This window comes from Vulpes lagopus, chromosome 13 (assembly GCF_018345385.1).
Source record: "Vulpes lagopus strain Blue_001 chromosome 13, ASM1834538v1, whole genome shotgun sequence".
Taxonomy (NCBI): Eukaryota; Metazoa; Chordata; class Mammalia; order Carnivora; family Canidae; genus Vulpes; species Vulpes lagopus.
The window spans coordinates 11016894-11036079 of NC_054836.1; the positions used below are offsets into that span (position 1 = coordinate 11016894).

Here is a 19186-nt window from a genome sequence, read left to right on the forward strand (position 1 = left end):
TCCGGGACCCCAGGTGGTTCTCCTGGGTATGTGCGCGCGCCTGGGTGTCTGAGAACGGGATTAGGGGGTGCGGATCTGCGCTCACAGAGGTGTGCGGTGTTAGCAGGCCACCCCCCCCCAGTGGCCAGGGCTGTTGACGCACCGCCAGTCCAAGCGGGCGTCTCGCGCTCCACGTCCCTTGCTGACCTCCGAGTGCGCCTGCGCGCGGGAACCCCGGCCCCCCGCCCTGGCCTGTTCGCGCGTGGACCGCCTGAGGCTCTCGCTTGCCTGCGCATGCAGTGCGCCCGTGGGGGAGGGGCGCGGGTCACCTTTCTCAGGGGGACATCTTGCCAGTTCCCCCTCCCACCTGCCACGTTCCTGAGGAATGAAACCCGGAGGTGAGAACTTGGTCGCTGCGCAGCCCCGGGAGGCGGGGAAGGGGGCGGGGGGCGGGACCTGCATCCGCCGAGACCCGCGTCCCCTCCCCCGGACCAGAGATCTCCGTCCTCACGCAGTGAACATTTCCCCGAGGATATGTTAGTGGCTGGATCGTGCAACTGGCAAAATATAATCCGAAAGCGAGATGGAAGCGTTCCCTGAGTAGGAGGCAGATGTGCTAAGCCGACCCCTGCTGCGGCAGCTTTAGACTAAATGGGGCCGGGGGTAAGTCGGTTCTAGAGGAAAATTATTCCTTCTGTAATTCCTCTCATTCTGGGAGGGGGGAGGGAGCCCTCTCCTGTATCAGCCACATTGTTATTTTCTGGGAAGCGTTAGTGACGCAGAATTCTCTCTCTCTCTTTCTTTAAAGATTTTATTTATTTATTCATGAGAGACAGAGAGAGGCAGAGACAGGCAAAGGGAGAAGCAGGCTCCATGCACCGGGAGCCCGACGTGGGATTCGATCCTGAGTCTCCAGGATCACGCCCTGGGCTGAGGTCAGCGCTAAGCCGCTGAGCCACCCGGGCTGCCACCCTCTCTGAAAGAATTTACGGCATTTATTTGGAAAGTGTCGCCTTGCCTTTGGCGCGAAGAGTCTTCAATTGGGAAAGGACGTCGCTTTGCCTTTTCCTTTGGTTTTGTTACGTGTAAGTCAGCGGTTTGCTATCAATCACTGTCTTGAGCCGTTCTGAGACTCATGTATTGAGAGGCCATGTCCTCGTCCCAAGCGGGGGACAGAGCTCAATGAAAAAGGATAAATCCTCTCTCTGAAGGAAGCCGGTTGGGTGGTCGATGCCAGGCTAGGCAGGAGGTCTGGGCGGGAATGTCCCACCGAGCCCTCCCCATCGAGCCCTCCTTCCTTCGCCCAGCGGCTGGAAGCCCAGCCACCCATTCCTTTTCCCACCTGAGTCCAGTCTAAAGGGATGTAAAACCTCACACATTTTTCATCTAAAATATTTTTATCCTTAGTTCTGATAGTTACAAGGACGCAAATCCCAACAGGATGTTTTAAGAAAGCAAAATGGCCCACAACAATTTTTAAAGAGAATTTGGAATATTTTAAAAGTTCTTGATCTTTTATACATTTTCAAAGTCCTTTTTATTGAGAGGTGGTTGACACACGATCACATCAATCTTTTCAAGGTGTATATTGTAATAGCAATTTGATACCATAATCAATTCATAAAACATGATCAGATTTCCTCATTAACAGTGAGATGGTGTAGATGACCCTTTTTTTCTCTCGGAACTCATTCTCATTGCACTTGTCTCAGAATTTCACCCAAATGTAAGATATATTTTAACAGTGTCTTATCTACTACTTATCAAAAAAATTACAAAAATGTATGTAAATTGAAATTTAAAAATACTTGTAGGGGGGCAAAAAGTGTTTAAAAAATCATCTGAACAGTATGCGATCATGAAAACATACGTTTTGGTAGGTAGCAAAGATAGACAATTTTAAGTAATTGTCAATTAGAATTTTAGGGAGACCTAGGTCTTCAGTGAGATTGATGGTGGTTCTCTACCCTACTGGCTGTTTATGCATCCATGGGCACGGATGGTATTGTTATGATTACAGTGATAGCGGTGTGCATCATTGCTTTCCCTTTATTTTCTTTTTTAGATACATGCTCTGAAACAATATTTACCAAAAAGAAAAGCAAAACCAAACCCAAACAAACCCATAGATACGGAAATTTTGGCATGGGTATTTTACTCAATTCTTTCCTTTCTAGTTATAATCCCCAAATTTGGAAACAGTGATGTATCATCAAAATCAACGCCTTGAATCCTAAGAGATGTCTAATTCATATGGAACACCACAGAATCCAGTCTTCCACTTTGAAGCAGGGGCCTCCTGATGGGCCTGAGCCCCTAGCCTTGTACCCAGGTTGATCAGGAGTCAGTCTCTTCATGAGCACTTCTGGTTACAGGAATGTAGTCTCCCAGAGCCACCTAATTCTCTGCCTGGCTTAATTTCACTACAATGAGACTGGTCTCCAGCAATGTGTGACTGTGCTAGCAGTAGGCAACAATACTGTTTATTTAGTTCCAAAAATGAAATCAAGAAGCAAAATAAAGAGTTCCCAAATACAATAGTATGAACATGTTTCATTGTGGATGAAGCAAAATGTTAATTTCTCAGTCCTTTGGCTGTTCTGGCACACAGAGGTAAAAAAATAAAAATAAAGACTGCCTCTGTTTACAGTATGGTGGAGGCTGCAGAGGCAGCCAGCAGCAGCCCCAGGCGCAGAACGGACCTGGCTGGCCCTCTCCGACCAAGGAACCCATTCAGGGAGATGCAGGATGACACAGTCTCTGCTGTTGAGAATTTATCATCAGGAAGATGGAAGGACACCGAATGCTGAGCCCACCTCTGTAAATCTGCTGCGACAGGGACACGTGATTTACGATTGGCTGGAGGCTGCTGAAGGGGTGTGCTGCGCACTGGCAGTGCACAGGCTTGGAGAGTGAGGACCCAACACAGCTGCAGAAACCTCTGGGTTTGAGATAACGGGGAATCGCTCAGATCTGGAAGCCCTGAGGGATTTTGCAGGGATCCCATGTGAGCCTCTCCCCACCTCAGCTAAAAATCTCAAGTCAAATTTGCTAACTGCTCTGCGGTAAACCAAAGATGCAGAGGGAGGGGCTGTCCCTTTCATAAAAGCTACACAAGCAAAGAAAGAACTGACTATAAGTGGTGAAATGTTTTTGGAGATGGGGGAGTCCCTGAGGTACAGGACTGGCTCGGCCCAGCCCACCGCGGGCACCCAGGCGCACCCAAACCCAGGGAGGTCAGAACACTCTGGGTGGTGTTCTCAGAGATGTGGCAGTCTGAGGCATAGGGGGATGTGTTCAGGGTGATGGCAGCCTGGCCCAGCCTGTCAGGCCTGCCCTTATGCAGCAGGCTGATTGCACCCACTTTGCATGTGCTTTACCTGTTTTTTTTTTTTTTTCTTTCCTTAAAAGCCCTCCATTCCTTTCCTGAAAAAGGCTTTTGCCCTTTGGTGGGTTTATAATAAAATTATTCACGATTTTAGGGGGGAAAAAAAGCAAACAACCATGTTCTAATAGGAAGAATTCTAGGGGACCAGGAGGATGGAGCCACTATGCTCCCACAGTCCTGCTCTTTTCAACAGAAGCGCGCAACGCCCGAGAATAGCTGCTTCAATTCATCGCCGGGTTAGGGGCTACGGCCACACGACAGCACTCAGGGCCTAGCGGAGGTGGCGCGCAGCGAACCTTGGTCTCACCCACGAAGGGACACGGGGGGGGGGTGGGTGCTGGTGGGGAGGTCGCCCGAGGCCTTCCTGGAGGTGGTGTGCGTCCTCACCTCACCGGGCCCCGTCTCCGGGGTCTGGCTGGGGGAGACACCCCTGTACAGGAGCTGGGCTTCGGGCCAGGTCCCGCCGTCCGCTCCCCCAGGCCGTCACAACCAGCCCGGGTGGCACGCTCCTTTGTGAGCACAGGTGGCTCTGAAAAGAGCCTTTGTGTTCCGGGGTGGCCGGTGCGCCTCACTTGGAGCTGGTGTACTTGGTGACGGCCTTGGTGCCCTCGGACACCGCGTGCTTGGCCAGCTCGCCGGGCAGCAGCAGGCGCACGGCCGTCTGCACCTCGCGGGACGTGATGGTCGAGCGCTTGTTGTAATGCGCCAGGCGGGAGGCCTCGCTGGCGATGCGCTCGAAGATGTCGTTGACGAACGAGTTCATGATGCCCATGGCCTTGGACGAGATGCCGGTGTCGGGGTGCACCTGCTTCAGCACCTTGTACACGTAGATGGAGTAGCTCTCCTTGCTGCTGCGCTTGCGCTTCTTGCCGTCCTTCTTCTGCGCCTTGGTGACGGCCTTCTTGGAGCCTTTCTTGGGCGCGGGGGCCGATCGGGAGGGCTCGGCAGGGCAGGGAGGGGCGGAGGCGGCGGGGGTCGGGGAAACCGCGGGGCGGGGACACCGGCCCTGGAGGCGGCGCGGAGATGCTAGCAGCTTCGCTGGCAGCGATATTTATCTATCATCTCCATATTCAAATGAAGGCTCCAAACTCTGGGATCCGATTGGCCGGCCGGCCGCACGCGTGGGCGGCTAGGGATTTATGTAAATAGCGGACGCCGGCTCTTCTTTCCTATTGGACGGTAATCCAACCAATCCGGAGGCGCTTGTGCGGTGCGCAGGGAGGTGGCTGGAGCATCTTTGTTAGAGCCGGGAGAGCTGGGGCCTTTGTTCATCGTAGGTCCTGCGTGGGGCAAAATGCGAATAGGGACACGGATGCTGAAACAAGGGATTAGAAGCCGGTGTAATCCCCCGCCTGCATCTCCTTTGGGCGAGGGGCAGACACATTTCTGAGGCCGAGGGCTAGGTAGGAGAAGCTGAAGCTTATTGAGCAGAATGATGCTAACTTCTTTATTTTCCATCATCCCCCTCCCCCCCAGAGCTATATCAGAATTCGTGAGTAAATCCTAATAACTTTTTAGGAAACGCAAGATTGCGTTAAGGTACTCGGATTGGAAGTGCAGCATGGGAGCCAATTCTCAGCTGGAGGCAGGAAACAAGTGGGATTCAAGGGCAACAGTCGTCCTTGGTGTTGTGTTTCAGCTCTGACTACTCCCCTTTGAAGGGGCACATGATATCACCTACTCTACTGAAATAGCCTCGGCTACGGGCACCTGCCTGGCACAGAGGGTTGCCTGGCACAGGGTTGCACTCCACTCTTGGTTTCTGCTCAGGTGCTGATCTGGGGTCGTGACCCCAGGTCATGACCTCGGTTGGTGGGGTTGAGTCATCTGGCTCCTCGCTCAGCAGGGACTCTGCTTGAAGAATCTCTCCCTCTGCCCCTCCCTCCCCACTTGCAGGCATGCTTAGGCTCTATTTTAATCAATCAATCAATCAATATAAATACATAATACATACATACTTACTACACTTAAATAGTATTACTCTCTAACCAGGCATCAGAACACCGGCTCATTGATCTGTTATAGGAAAAGTGGAGGCCTATTAAAAATATTAAGAATTTATCAGTCAAAATTGATTCGAATCGGGAAGCACCTCATTTAACAGATAGGAGCTCCAAGGAGCTGCACAAAATGAAAATCTTATATAAGAAGAACTGAGCATGAACTGAGCTTCCAACAAAGCAAAGAAAGCGTTACTGAAAGGTCACCTTCCTTTACCTGGACAGCAAGAGCCCATCAGACCAATGACCTCACTAGTGCTGATGAGGGGACTCCTGACTGACTCCATTTCTGGGACAGCTGACACTTTGAGTAAATTAAGTCTTGGCGCTTAGCATAAGGCACTCCATTTTGGACCTGTTGTCTTGTTTTTATCAGAAGTCATCAGTTGCTTCCTCATTAAATTAATTCCTATAAACACAGGTTAAGTTTTCCTATATGTTAAATGACAAGAGAGAAAAAAAAGGGGGTTAGACATTCACATTTCTCACTTGTTTCAGCATCACCTGGGAAGTTTGTTAGAAATGCAGAATCCTGGGGTATTAACTCAGACTCTATATTTTAAACAGCTCTGGTCTGGGGGTCCTTCCCCCGGCCACTTTAACCATCCAGGGCATTATCCAAGCAGACCAGGAGACTTGGTGATGCCCACAAGTCGAGATGGCTTTCAGCTTCAGAGAGTTAACAAGATGCCTTCAAGATACCAACACAAATGCCCTCCACATGCAAATATGTCTTCTGAGATCCCTGGGCCTCTTGGCATTGTGGGTGCCCTGAGAGGCTTTACACATACTCAGCATTAACCATTTTATGTTTACCTTAAAAATAGGTAGTTAACTTAACAAACATTTCTATAGAGCTCATTACAAGCCAGGAAACACTTAATAAATCCTTAATTCAATGTAGTGCCCATAACAGCCTTTTCAGGCATGCACTATTATCAACTCTGTTTTATAGATGATTAGTAAAAGGCTGAGGAAAACATGTCCCAAGTTAAACAGCCTGTCAGGCGGGGGTTGACCCTAGAAATCAGGCAGATTGGCACCAAGAACCAAGACAAGTGCAACCTAGAATTTTAAAATATTTGGATAGTGAATTTCATTTCATTTTGAACAAGGAAAGACCACCATTTATGATGTGGTGTGTAGAAGAAAAATATTAAAACACAAATGTGTTGCTCTGTGTTCAAGTTTCTGGCAAAAAAAAGTCAGAGGGGCATCTAAGTGGCTCAGTGGTTGAGCGTCTGCCTCAGGCTCAGGGCATGATCTCAGGGTCCTGGAATCGAGTCCCACATCGGGCTTCCGTAGGGAGCCTGCTCCTCCCTCTGCCTATGTCTCTGCCTCTCTCTCTGTGTGTCTCTCATGAATAAATAAATAAAACCTTTTTTTAAAAAGTCAGAAATCTTATAACTTCTAATGCCGTAGAAAGATGGAAGTGCTATAGATGAAATTGCACTCACTTCCACAATTGCTGACTCCATTAAAAAAAAAAAAAGAGTCTTTGAATACAAGAGCCTTAAGACAATAGAAGAGCTTGTTTCTGGATCATTTATCCAAAGCACTTTTGTGGACATCATTATTTTGTTCCCCGAGAGACTTAATGAGTAATATATAGAAATGATTCATCTTGCCTCCTGGCAGCCTTGGAAGATGTCTGAAGCCTGATCTTGCACAGGAGGTGCAGTCCAAGTAGGAATCACTTCCCTTTCACCTATGGATTTAGTTGGCACAAATTTCTCTGACATTCTCGAAACAACGTTCAGAAGCAGTCTTTCGGTGTCAGCTGAGGTTCACTGGCAGCAGATGTGAATGCATTTGCGATATTGGGGAGGGGACAGTTTACCTCCACCCTCCTAGGCTTCGATAGCTGGTTCCATGAAGTGAGTCGACAACAGGCAGAGTAACAGGAGAAAAGGTACATGAATTTACTAATTTTTAATATTACCTGCGTGGAGGCATCACAGGGGTGGAAAGTGAGGTTGGAGAGCTTATCCACCATCTTCACAGGGGAGGTGGGTGTGGGCCTCTGAGAGGCAGTGACCAGTTTGTAGGAAAGATGACTGGGCTCTTTGGAGACCAGATGGCAGGTGTGCTAGTTTGTAATAAAGTCTGTGGTTGTAGCCTGGACCTCTTTCTTGTCTCCTGTGATGATTCCTGGAGGGGATTGATGCCCATTAGGGACTTTTGGGAGGAACTGTCTTTAGGCAGATAAGGGGGGTTCAGAGAAAGGCTCTACCAGCCTGTGTTATTTTTCGAGCATCCTCAGGCCCAAGTAATCAGTATCCCAAAGGCATGTGCTTTGGGGTGGCACATCCTGAACATCTTCAGTCCCAGACATGTGGCTCAGAGAACCTGTGACCAAGGAGTGGGAGTTCTGGGGATGACGTGCTTTGAGTATGTAACAACACCAGTGACACGATTTGCAGGGTCTGGTGCAAAATGAGAATTTTGGCATCTTGGGCCAGGACTGTTGAGGATTTTAGGAGGGGTCCAGCAGAGCATTGGAGCAAGCATGGGACGCTTCTCAGGGCAGCCCTGGTGTTGGCCCACATTGCTGGCCCTTGAAGGTGGCCCAGGTGCCCCTAGGCCTGCAGGCCCCATGTAAGGGGGAGGGGGTTCCTAGCCACATGTGCCCCTCGCAGTCCCCTCACCCGCCCTGGTTCTCTGAACCCTGGGAATGCTGGTCCCCCCACCAGGTCCGGCTGGGGTTTCTTGGCTTCCTTGTGGTTTGGGAAGCCTTGGAGGAAGACTTGCAGTGGAATAGGAGGGGAACATTTGTAGAAATGGCCTTGAGTAAGAAGCTGTGTTTCTGTGTTGGTGCTAAGATTTGGGAATTGCTCTACCCCCACAGAGTGGCTGGAAAATCAGGACCTGACTCTCTTGGGTTGCTACCATGGAATGAATGTGTGTCTTCCCCAAATTTGTATTCAAAACCCTAATCCCCAGTGGCATGGTGTCAGGAGGCAGGGCTTTTGGGAGGAGAGTAGGGTTATGTGGGGTCCTGGTGCTGGGGGCCCCTGTGGTGGGATTAGTGTCCTTATAAGAAGAGGCAGGACAGCCCTTGCTTTTCTCCGTGTGTGTTCCATGTGAGGACATGGTGAGAAGGGAACCCTCTGCATGCCTGGGAGAGAGACCTCATCAGGAACCCAACTGGCTGATCTTGGACTTTCAGCCCCTGGAACCAGGATGAGTAAATAGATGCCTGTTGGTCCAGTGGCCTGGTCAGTGCTGTTTGTCACAGCAGCCTGTGCTGACTGGGAGAGCTGGTTTGGGGTCAGGAACCACCGCATATTGGCAGATGGAACACAGGAGGGCAAGCTGAGATTTCCCAAAGAAATGGAGGGAGGAGGGAAGGGGAGGGAGGCAGAGTGATAAGAGAAAAACCCTCTACCATCCGGACTTACAAGTCCAGGTCCCATGTCTTTGTAGGTGGGCATGACTGCTCAGACCAAGCATGCACTGTGCACCTGCTTCATGGATGAGTGGCATAAAGAGAACTTTATTTCTGTCCTGAAGCTGTGGATCAATGCTCTCACTCCCAGCACTCCTGGATGTTAAAACGTGTGATTTCTGTCTGCGTGTTAGTTTATGACCTTCGTGAAGTCTTACAAAGGAGTCCTTCTGACTTGCTGACTTGCAGCTCTGTGTGCAAGCTCTACGCCCTATAGATGCTGTCCACTTGCACTTACTTTCTCTGCACAACCCACACAGGTCAATGACCGAGTTGGCTCTCCCAGAATGGACTCTTAAACCAGTGGATCAGGAATCATGTGGTTGGCACTGGGAGGAAATCTGCTGGTGGATCCCTGCCATCCTCTCCTTAGAGAAAAGTGACCGTGTAGTAACCACTGGTTTTTTGCATGTATGACTTCCTTGTCTCCATTCTCTTCTGCCTACAGAAGTCCTGCATTTTGTACGGCTCCTCCAAATGGCTTCCCATGTGCAGGATTGCATGCTGCCTGAGTTGAATCCATCTGTGCTCAAATACACTCTTGCGATGTTTAATATGCCTCAGTTTCTCTTTCCACGGTGCTAGTGTCAGAAATGGGACCCTCCCCCCCCTCCAGGAAGGCCCTGATGGCTGGCAGAGCAGCAGGCAACCAGGTGTGGGTCCCTGCTGAGCCCCTCTGACCCTGCTGCCCTCTTGCCACCTCTGCTGGCCATGGCTGAGGCCCACTCAGGTCCTGGTCTGAGCTTCCGGATGGGAAATGGCTGAAAAACAGATGGGCTCCGACGTGAGGCCTCAGGTGAGTCAGATTTTGTTTAAAGGCTGAAAAAAACAGTAAACGTCACCAAAGACAGTCTTCTTTCTTTTTTAAAGTTTTTATTTTAATCCCAGTTAGTTAGCACACAGTGTGATAATCGTGTCAGGTGCACAATGTAGTGAGTCAGCACTTCTACACGTCACCTGGTGCTCATGATGACAGGTGCCCTCCCTCATCCCCATCACCTGTTTCCCTATCCCCCTGCCCACCTCCCCTCAGGTGACCATCATTGTGTTCTCTGTAGTTCAGAGTCTGTTTCTTGGTTTGTTTATCTCTCTCTTATTTGCCCTTTGCTCCTTTGTTTTGTTTCCTAAATTCCACCTATGAGTGAGGTCATATGGTATTTGTCTTTCTCCAACTGACTTATGTCAGTCACAGCATCACACACTCTAGCTCCATCCACGTTGTTGCAAATGGCAGGATCTCACCTTTTGTTTATGTCTAAATAATATTCCCTTGTGTGTGTGTGCTTTCTTCATTCATCAGCCCATGGATGTCTGGGCCGAATAGTCTAGCTCTTGTTGATAACATTGCTCGGGGTGCAATGTGCCTTCACATCAGTATTTTTGTATCCTCGGGTAAATGCCCAGTAGTTCAACTGCTGCATTGTACGGTAGTTCAATTTTTAACTTTGTAGGAACTTTCATCCTGTTTTCAAGAGGCTGCACCAGTTCACATTCCCACCAACAGTGCAAGAGGGTTCCCCCTCCCCCACATCGCCACACCTGTTGTTTCTTGATTTGTTAATTTTAGCCATCCTGACAGGTATGAGGTGGTATCTTGTGGTTTGGATGTGTATTTCCCTGGTTATGGGTGTTGTTGATCATCTTCTCATGTGCCTGTTGGCCACCTGGATCTGAAAGATAATCTTGAGACACAGAACTTTTATCCTGGATGAGCTTGTCCATTATGAGGTGTCCCAGAGCAAAAGGGGTCTCAGTGAAGTACTCACCACAAACGCTAGACAGAAAATTATTTTTCCTCCTTTACAGCTTCTGGTGACCAGGATGAGGCTGCTGGGACACTCGGCTAATTCCAGAACCTGCTGATGAGGTCCCAGGAGCAAAGGTAGATGCTGGCCCAGGGTGAGAAGACTTACCAGATCTCTGGGATGCATGGTCCAGGAAGGAAGGTAAAATCTCACATTGTTTCTTACTTCCCAAACTCACATTGAGGAGAAAACATTTGTAAAAATTAGAACTCTGAATGGTGACTTATGGGTTTCCTTCTGGGTACCCAGGGGTTGTTGATCCTTTCTCTCCCCAGGGACAGCTGTTGCCTTATTTTTGGCTTCTGTTGTGCCCTGGGAACTTAGTTTGACAACTGGCAGGTTGGGGACCCCAAAAAATGGCCTCCCAGAAATGTGGGTTGTGTACCACTTGCAGCTGGGGTACTGCCTACTGTCCGCAGCTTCCATGAACATTGTCCAAATCTTCCTTTCGTTGGGAGTGGCAGTGCATATCGGGAGGGCAGCATATTTCGCCTATTTTCGGGGAACCATCTTCAATCCCAAGGGTTACTTAATATCAGCAAGAATATCTATTCTTTGGCTCACCTGGAACCTGACAAGATATTTATTTTTTAATTATTATTATTTTTAATAAATTTATTTATATTGGTGTTCAATTTGTCAACATACAGAATAACACCCAGTGCTCATCCCGTCAAGTGCCCACCTCAGTGCTCGCCACCCATTCACCCCCACCCTCAGCCCTCCTCCCCTTCCACCACCCCTAGTTCGTTTTCCAGAGTTTGGAGTCTTTCATGTTCTGTCTCCCTTTCTGATATTTCTCACTTGTTTTTTTTCCTTTCCCTTTATTCCCTTTCACTATTTTTTTATATTCCCCAAATGAATGAGACTATATAATGTTTGTCCTTCTCCGATTGACTTATTTCAATCAGCATAATACCCTCCAGTTCCATCCACGTCGAAGCAAATGCTGGGTATTTGTCATTTCTAATGGGTGAGTAATATTCCATTGTATACATAAACCACATCTTCTTTATCCATTCATCTTTCGATGGACACCGAGGCTCCTTCCACAGTTTGGCTATTGTGGCCATTGCTGATAGAAACATCGGGGTGCAGGTGTCCCGGCGTTTCATTGCATCTGTATCTTTGGGATAAGTCCCCAGCAGTGCAATTGCTGGGTCGTAGGGCAGGTCTATTTTTAACTCTTTGAGGAACCTCCACACAGTTTTCCAGAGTGGCTGCACCAGTTCACATTACCACCAACAGTGCAGGAGGGATCCCTTTTCTCCGCATCCTCTCCAAATTTGTGGTTTCCTGCCATGTTAATTTTCCCCATTCTCACTGGTGTGAGGTGGTATCTCATTGTGGTTTTGATTTGTATTTCCCTGATGACAAGTGATGCATTTTCTCATGTGCTTGTTGGCCATGTCTATGTCTTCCTCTGTGAGATTCCTATTCATGTCTTTTGCCCATTTCATGACTGGATTGTTTGTTTCTTTGGTGTTGAGTTTAATAAGTTCTTTATAGATCTTGGAAACTAGCCCTTTATCTGATATGTCATTTGCAAATATCTTCTCCCATTCTGTAGGTTGTCTTCTAGTTTTGTTGACTGTATCCTTTGCTGTGCAAGAGCTTCTTGTCTTGAGGAAGTCCCAATAGTTCATTTTTGCTTTTGTTTCTTTTGCCTTCGTGGATGTATCTTGCAAGAAGTTACTGTGGCCAAGTTCAAAAAGGGTGTTGACTGTGTTCTCCTCTAGGATTTTGATGGAATCTTCTCTCACATTTAGATCTTTAATCCATTTTGACTTTATCTTTGTGTATGGTGCAAGGGAGTGGTCTTGTTTCATTCGTCTGCATGTGGATGTCCAATTTTCCCAGCAGCATTTATGGAAGACACTGTCTTTTTTCCAGTGGATAGTCTTTCCTCATTTTTCGAATATTAGTTGACCATAAAGTTGAGGGTCCACTTCTGGATTCTCTATTCTGTTCCATTGATCTCTGAGTCTGTTTTCGTGCCAGTACCACACTGTCTTGATGACCACAGCTTTGTAGTACAACCTGAAATCTGGCATTGTGATGCCCCCAGCTATGGTTTTCTTTTTTTAAAATTCCCCTGGCGGGGATCCCTGGGTGGCGCAGCGGTTTGGCGCCTGCCTTTGGCCCAGGGCGCGATCCTGGAGATCCGGGATTGAATCCCACGTCGGGCTCCCGGTGCATGGAGCCTGCTTCTCCCTCTGCCTCTGTCTCTGCCTCTCTCTCTCTCTCACTGTGTGCCTATCATAAATCAATAAAAAATTTTAAAAAAATAAAATAAAATTCCCCTGGCTATTCGGGTCTTTTCTGATTCCACACAAATCTTAAAATAATTTGTTCTAACTCTCTGAAGAAATTCCATGGTATTTTGATAGGGATTACATTAAACGTGTCAATTGCCCTGGGTAACTTTGACATTTTCACAATATTAATTCTGCCAATCCATGAGCATGGAATATTTTTCCATCTCTTTGTGTCTTCCTCAATTTCTTTCAGAAGTGTTTTATAGTTTTTAGGGTATAGATCCTTTACCTCTTTGGTTAGGTTTATTCCTAGGTATCTTATGCTTTGGGGTGCAATTGTAAATGGGATTGACTCCTTAATTTCTCTTTCTTCAGTCTCATTGTTAGTGTCTAGAAATGCCACTGACTTCTGGGCATTGTTTTTGTATCCTGCCATGCTGCCAAATTGCTGTATGATTTCTAGCAATCTTGGGGTGGAGGCTTTTGGATTTTCTACGTAGAGTATCATGTCATTGGCAATGAGGGAGAGTTTGACTTCTTTGCCAATTTGAATGCGTTTTATTTCTTTCTGTTTTCTGATTGCTGACTCTAGGACTTCCAGTAGTATGTTGAATAGCAGTGGTGAGAATGGACATCCCTGTCTTGTTCCTGATCTTAGGGGAAAGGCTCCCAGTGCTTCCCCATTGAGAATGATATTTGCTGTGGGCTTTTCGTAAATGGCTTTTACGATGTTGCAGAATGTTCCCTCTTTCTGTACACTCTGAAGAGTTTTGATCAGGAATGGATGCTGTATTTTGTCAAATGCTTTCTCTGCATCTAATGAGAGGATCCTATGGTTCTTGTTTTTTCTCTTGCTGATATGATGAATCACATTGATGGTTTTACGAGTGTTGAACCAGCCTTGTGTCTCGGGGATAAATCGTACTTGGTCATGGTGAATAATCTTCTTAATGTATTGTTGGATCCTATTGGCTAGTATCTTGTTGAGAATTTTTGCATCCATGTTCATCAGGGATATTGGTCTATAATTCTCCTTTTTGGTGGGGTCTTTGTCTGGTTTTCAAATTAAGGTGATGCTGGCCTCATAGAACGAATTTGGAAGGACTCCATCTCTTTCTCTCTTTCCAAACAGTTTTAGTAGAATAGGTATGGTTTCTTCTTTAACCGTTTGATAGAATTCCCCTGGGAAGCCATCTGGCCCTGGACTTTTGTGTCTTGGGAGGTTTTTGATGACTGCTTCAATATCCTCCCTGGTTATTGGCCTGTTCAGGTTTTCTATTTCTTCCTGTTCCAGTTTTGGTAGTCTGTGGCTTTCCAGAAATGCGTCCATTTCTTCTAGATTGCCTAATTTATTGGCATAGAGCTGTTCATAATATGTTTTTAAAATCGTTTGTATTTCCTTGGTGTTGGTAGTGATCTCTCCTTTCTCATTCATGATTTTATTAATTTGAGTCTTCTCTCTCTTCTTGTTAATAAGGCTGGCTAATGGTTTATCTATCTTATTAATTCTTTCAAAGAACCAGCCCCTGGTTTTGTTGATCTGTTCCACAGCTCTTCTGGTCTCGATTTCGTTGAGTTCTGATCGAATCTTTATTAACTCTCTTCTTCTGCTGGGCGTAGGATCTATTTGCTGTTTTTTCTCTAGCTCCTTTAGGTGTAAGGTTAGCTTTTGTATTTGAGTTCTTTCCAGTTTTGGATGGATGCTTGTATTGCGATGTATTTCCCCCTCAGGACTGCTTTAGCTGTATCCCAAAGATTTTGAATGGTTGTATCTTTATTCTCATTAGTTTCCACGAATCTTTTTATTTCTTCCTTAATTTTCTGGTTGACCCTTTCATCTTTTAGCAGGATGGTCCTTAACCTCCACGTGTTTGAAGTCCTTCCAAACTTCTTGTTGTGATTTAGTTCTAATTTCAAAGCATTATGGTCTGAGAATACGCAGGGGACGATCCCATTCTTTTGGTATCGGTTAGGACCTGATTTGTGACCCAGTATGTGGTCTATTCTGGAGAAAGTTCCATGTACACTTGAGAAGAATGTGTATTCAGTTGAGTTTGGATGTAAAGTTCTGTAGATATCTGTGAAATCTATCTGGTCCAGTGTATCATTTAAAGCTCTTTTTTCTTTGGAGATGTTGTGCTTCGAATACCTATCGAGTGTAGGAAGTGCTAGATTGAAGTCACCTAGTATAAGTGTATTATTATCTAAGTATGTCTTAACTTTGGTTATTAATTGATTGATATATTTGGCAGCTCCCACATTCAGGGTATATATATTGAGGATTGTTAGGTCCTCTTGTTGGATAGATCCTTTAAGTATGATATAGCTGACATGATATTTAAAAAGATTTTTCTTTTTCACATGGCTCTGTGGTCCCAGGTTGGCCAAACTGGAAGCTGATATTTGGAGTCTGGGAGGAATTTTTGTTTAGGACTTCTCTCTGTTAAGTTAAAATAAAACCACATACCCAGAGAGAAAGAAGATCATCTGGAGGCCTTTTTTTTTTTTTAAATGTTTGTATATATTGCAAATGATCACAATAAGTCTAGATATCATCTGTCACCGCACAGTTACAATTTTTTTTTTCTTGTGATGAGAACTTACAACAACTCTCTTAGCAACTTTCAAATATGCTCTACTGGGACGCCTGGGTAGCTCAGTGGTTTAGCACCTGCCTTCGGCCCAGGGCATGATCCCGGAGTCCTGGGATCGAGTCCCATGTCGGGCTCCCTGCATGGTGCCTGCCTCTCCCTCTGCCCGCGTCTCTGCCTCTCTCTCTCTGTGTCTCTCATGAACAAACAAACAAAATCTTAAAAAACAAAAACAAAAACAAATATGCTCTACTGTGTTGTTAACTGTAGTTCATCATATTATATATTGTCTCCATGATTTATTTTATAACTGGGTTAAAAAGTTGTTTTGGGTTTTTTTTTTTTTTTTTTTTACAGATTTATTTATTTTAGAGAGTGCACTAGTGAGGGGGGGGGGAAGCAGACCCCCTGCTGAGCAGGGATTTTTTTTTTCCCAACAAGGGTCTCTATCCCAGGACCCTGAGCTCGTGACCTGATCTGAACCCAGGAGTTGGACACTTAGCTCAGAGTGATGTTCCTGTTTAAATGGCTCTTTGATCCTTGGAGCATCAGAGTGGGAGAGAAGAGGTGGATGGTCAGAGATAGTAAAATTTGGAATATGAATTAGATTTAGATGTAAAATATTTACAAATTTGGTCGTTACTGTGGGGGTTTTAGTTTCCATAATAAAGGTCCTAAAAGCAGCAAGGAAGAATAATCAAAAGTTGGCTTTGGTAACATCTAGATGACCTTCCTGCCATTGATCCTTTTTCTTCCCATTTTAGTCCATTGCTAGCTGGGCTAACCTTTAAATGCCTTCCTTTATTGTTATATAACTGTACAGGCAAATGCAAAGATTTTCAAATTTGACCTTGTTCAGTTTTTCCAAATGTATTTTACTACTACCTAGTCTAAACCCTTATGCCAGCCTGGGAAATCTTTGTCAAGCAAATAGTTGAAATAGTGAGACTAGTTGAATTCTCATTGGGAGGATAGGACTATAGAGAAATGAACTTTAGGGGCACCTGGCTGGCTCAGTTGTTTGGGTGACCAACTCTTGATTCAGGCTCAAGTCACAATCTTGGGCTCCTGAGATCAAGTCCTGCATTGGGCTTGAGCTCAGCTTGGAGTCTATTTGTCTGGAGGCCTTTTAGGGAAGGATTTGCTGAAATGTTCCAAAGACTCACAGCTGTAAATCCTGAACATAGGGGTCTGTTGCTTCCCATTGTAGTTGGGGATCTCCCTGACATCAACAAGCAAACTGAGGGTAGTGCAGTTGCTTGCATGGCTGAGGCAGCCCCTTGATGTCACTCAGGCTGTAACACACCTCTTTGGGGAACTAAAAGCCACTCTCCTTATCTGACAAATCTTTGCAAAACCAGAAATATACCTCTAGAAACAATTCAGGAACCACCTGCCTTTATGATTCCCGAATGTCCTCTGTTCGTCTCAAGAAGCCTGCAGATGCAGACACTGTAAAAGATCAGGACTTTGGAAGCAGAACTGTCCTGCTCTGAAGGAAAAATTAAAATAATCATTACCCTAGAGTTCTGATAATAGGCAAACACACCCCAAACTCCTAGGAGGAAACTTCCTTTCTGTCTTCTGTCCCTTGAGATGACAGTCTTACCTTGTCCTTGAAACAGAGACACCCCAGGAGGTTATCCAAACGCTGCCTACAGAAGCCCAGAGACTCAAAGGGAAAGAGGGGAAGGGAGCTGTTTAAAAAACATAAAAAATAGTGAAAGGGAATAAAGGTGTAAGGAGAAAAAATGAGTGGAAATATCAGAAAGGAAGACAGAACATGAAAGACTCCTAACTCTGGGAAACGAACTAGGGGGTGGGGGAAGGGGAGGTGGGTGGGTGGGGTGATGGGCACTGAGTGGGGCACTTGACGGGATGAGCACCGGGTGTTATTCTATATGTTGGCAAATTGAACACCAATAAAAAATAAATTTATAAAAAAAATAAAACACAAACCGTTATAAACATTCTCTTGCCCCAAACCAAGTCCACAGCTGCCCTGAGATTACTTGTCTAGGGCAAATATAAACCTTGGAAGTCTCTCCCGCAGGTGTTAGTGTAAAGCATTGGCAATCTGCCCTCCGAGCCCACAAGCCCAACATCTGCCAGAAACACCTGTTCCCTTATCAACTAGTGAGTTTACATGATCCTACCTACTTCATAGTTAAAATTTTAAGTTGAAAACCATAAGATCTGTTTGTATATGCGTGTGCGTTTATGTACGTCTGTGTATGCATGTTACAAACATGTGATGGATCTCTACTTCTGGAGAATGGTGCCAAAGTCAGTTTATAAGCCGCTCTGGTTAATGGGCCGAAAAGCAAACAAGCGTTGATAGAGATGAAGTACACTCTCAAAAATATACAAACTAAGCCATGTATTTTTCAACTTCATGCGATCCAGGATCATCATTGGTAATTACAAGCCAGCTTAAATTTTATTGCTTTCACTTAAAAAGGCATTTCTTTAGAGTTGACGGCATTAAATATGATACTTTTACTCTACCTCGGTTTACTAAATATGCTCATGTTATTTCTTTTACAGAATTTAGATAATGGGGAGCTGCTGAATATCTTGTAAGGTTGTCATGGCTAATCCAACCATAATGCTTAAGAGCAAGTGGATGCAAATAAGACAAAGCTTTATAAATGAGCTTTTCAACACTTATTACACTTTATGGTACATCTACTTAAAAATAGCTTCCAAGTCTTTTTTAGCAGTCAGAAACCTTACAGTGATACTGAGATAAGTTGAATGATGGGCGTTCACTGAAAATCCAGATCATTTCTAAATATGAGAAACCACAGGGCAACCCTGGGTGGCGCAGCGGTTTAGCGCCGCCTTCAGCCTAGGGCTTGATCCTGGAAACCCGGGATCAAGTCCCATGTTGAGCTCCTTGCAAGGAGCCTGCTTCTCCCTCTGCTTGTCTTTGCCTCTCTCCTTCTCTGTGTGTCTCATGAATAAATAAGTAAAATCTTTTTTTTTTTTTTTTAAAGAGAAACCACAGAGATGTGAATTACTGAACATAGATTTGTCCACTTCTGGCTTCTCTTTACAGAGGGATGAAGGCTGTTTGGGTCTCGTAGTAAACATGTTTGGTGCCACATGGGAAAGCTGATATGAGGAGAATACATGTCTTCTAACTATGAAACAGGGATGCCTGGGCGGCTCAGCGGTTGAGCATCTGCCTTCGGCTCAGGGCATGACCCTGGGGTCCTGGGATCGTGTCCCACATTGGGCTCCCAATGGGGAGCCTGCTTCTCCCTCTGCCTATGTCTCTTCCTCATTCTGTGTCTCTCGTGAATAAATACATAAAATCTTTTTTTTTAAATGTCAGAAAAGGACAAAGAGAATGAGCAATTTAAAAAAATGTGAGCCCAGAATAGTGGCCTGGGGATATCACGGAGGATCAGAAAAAACAAACAAAACCCCAACACAAGACACCTTCTGGAAGGGAGAGTGGTGCTCCTGCCCTGCATTCTGACTGGGCCTCTCAGTTAGGCTGGGGTCTGGGGGGGTTGATTGTGAAAACAAGACAGCAGGCCTCAGGTGTAGTCCCTTATGCCCAGCCCCAGGTCACCAAACTGAGACTTAAAGATAGGCCACACAGGTCCCTCTCCAGAGGAAGATGTCCTTGCAATGTCCTGCTTTCTGGCCCAGGATGACTTCCTAGTTCCCACCCCATTGTCCTCTGAGTCCTTGATCTTCTAGGGC

At 46.0% G+C, this 19186-nt stretch overlaps 1 protein-coding gene across 1 annotated transcript; it reads right to left on the reverse strand.

Annotated features, from left to right (window-relative positions):
- Nucleotides 1-3902: 3902 nt before the first annotated feature.
- On the reverse strand, nucleotides 3903-7363 carry LOC121475010 (histone H2B type 1-F/J/L-like). Its single transcript, XM_041728150.1, has 2 exons — nucleotides 7310-7363; nucleotides 3903-4373 (listed from the first exon to the last, which is right to left on the reverse strand). Exons 1-2 carry the CDS (start codon nucleotides 7361-7363, stop codon nucleotides 3936-3938), a joined length of 492 nt encoding a protein of 163 aa, XP_041584084.1. The 3' UTR covers nucleotides 3903-3935.
- Nucleotides 7364-19186: the final 11823 nt, after the last annotated feature.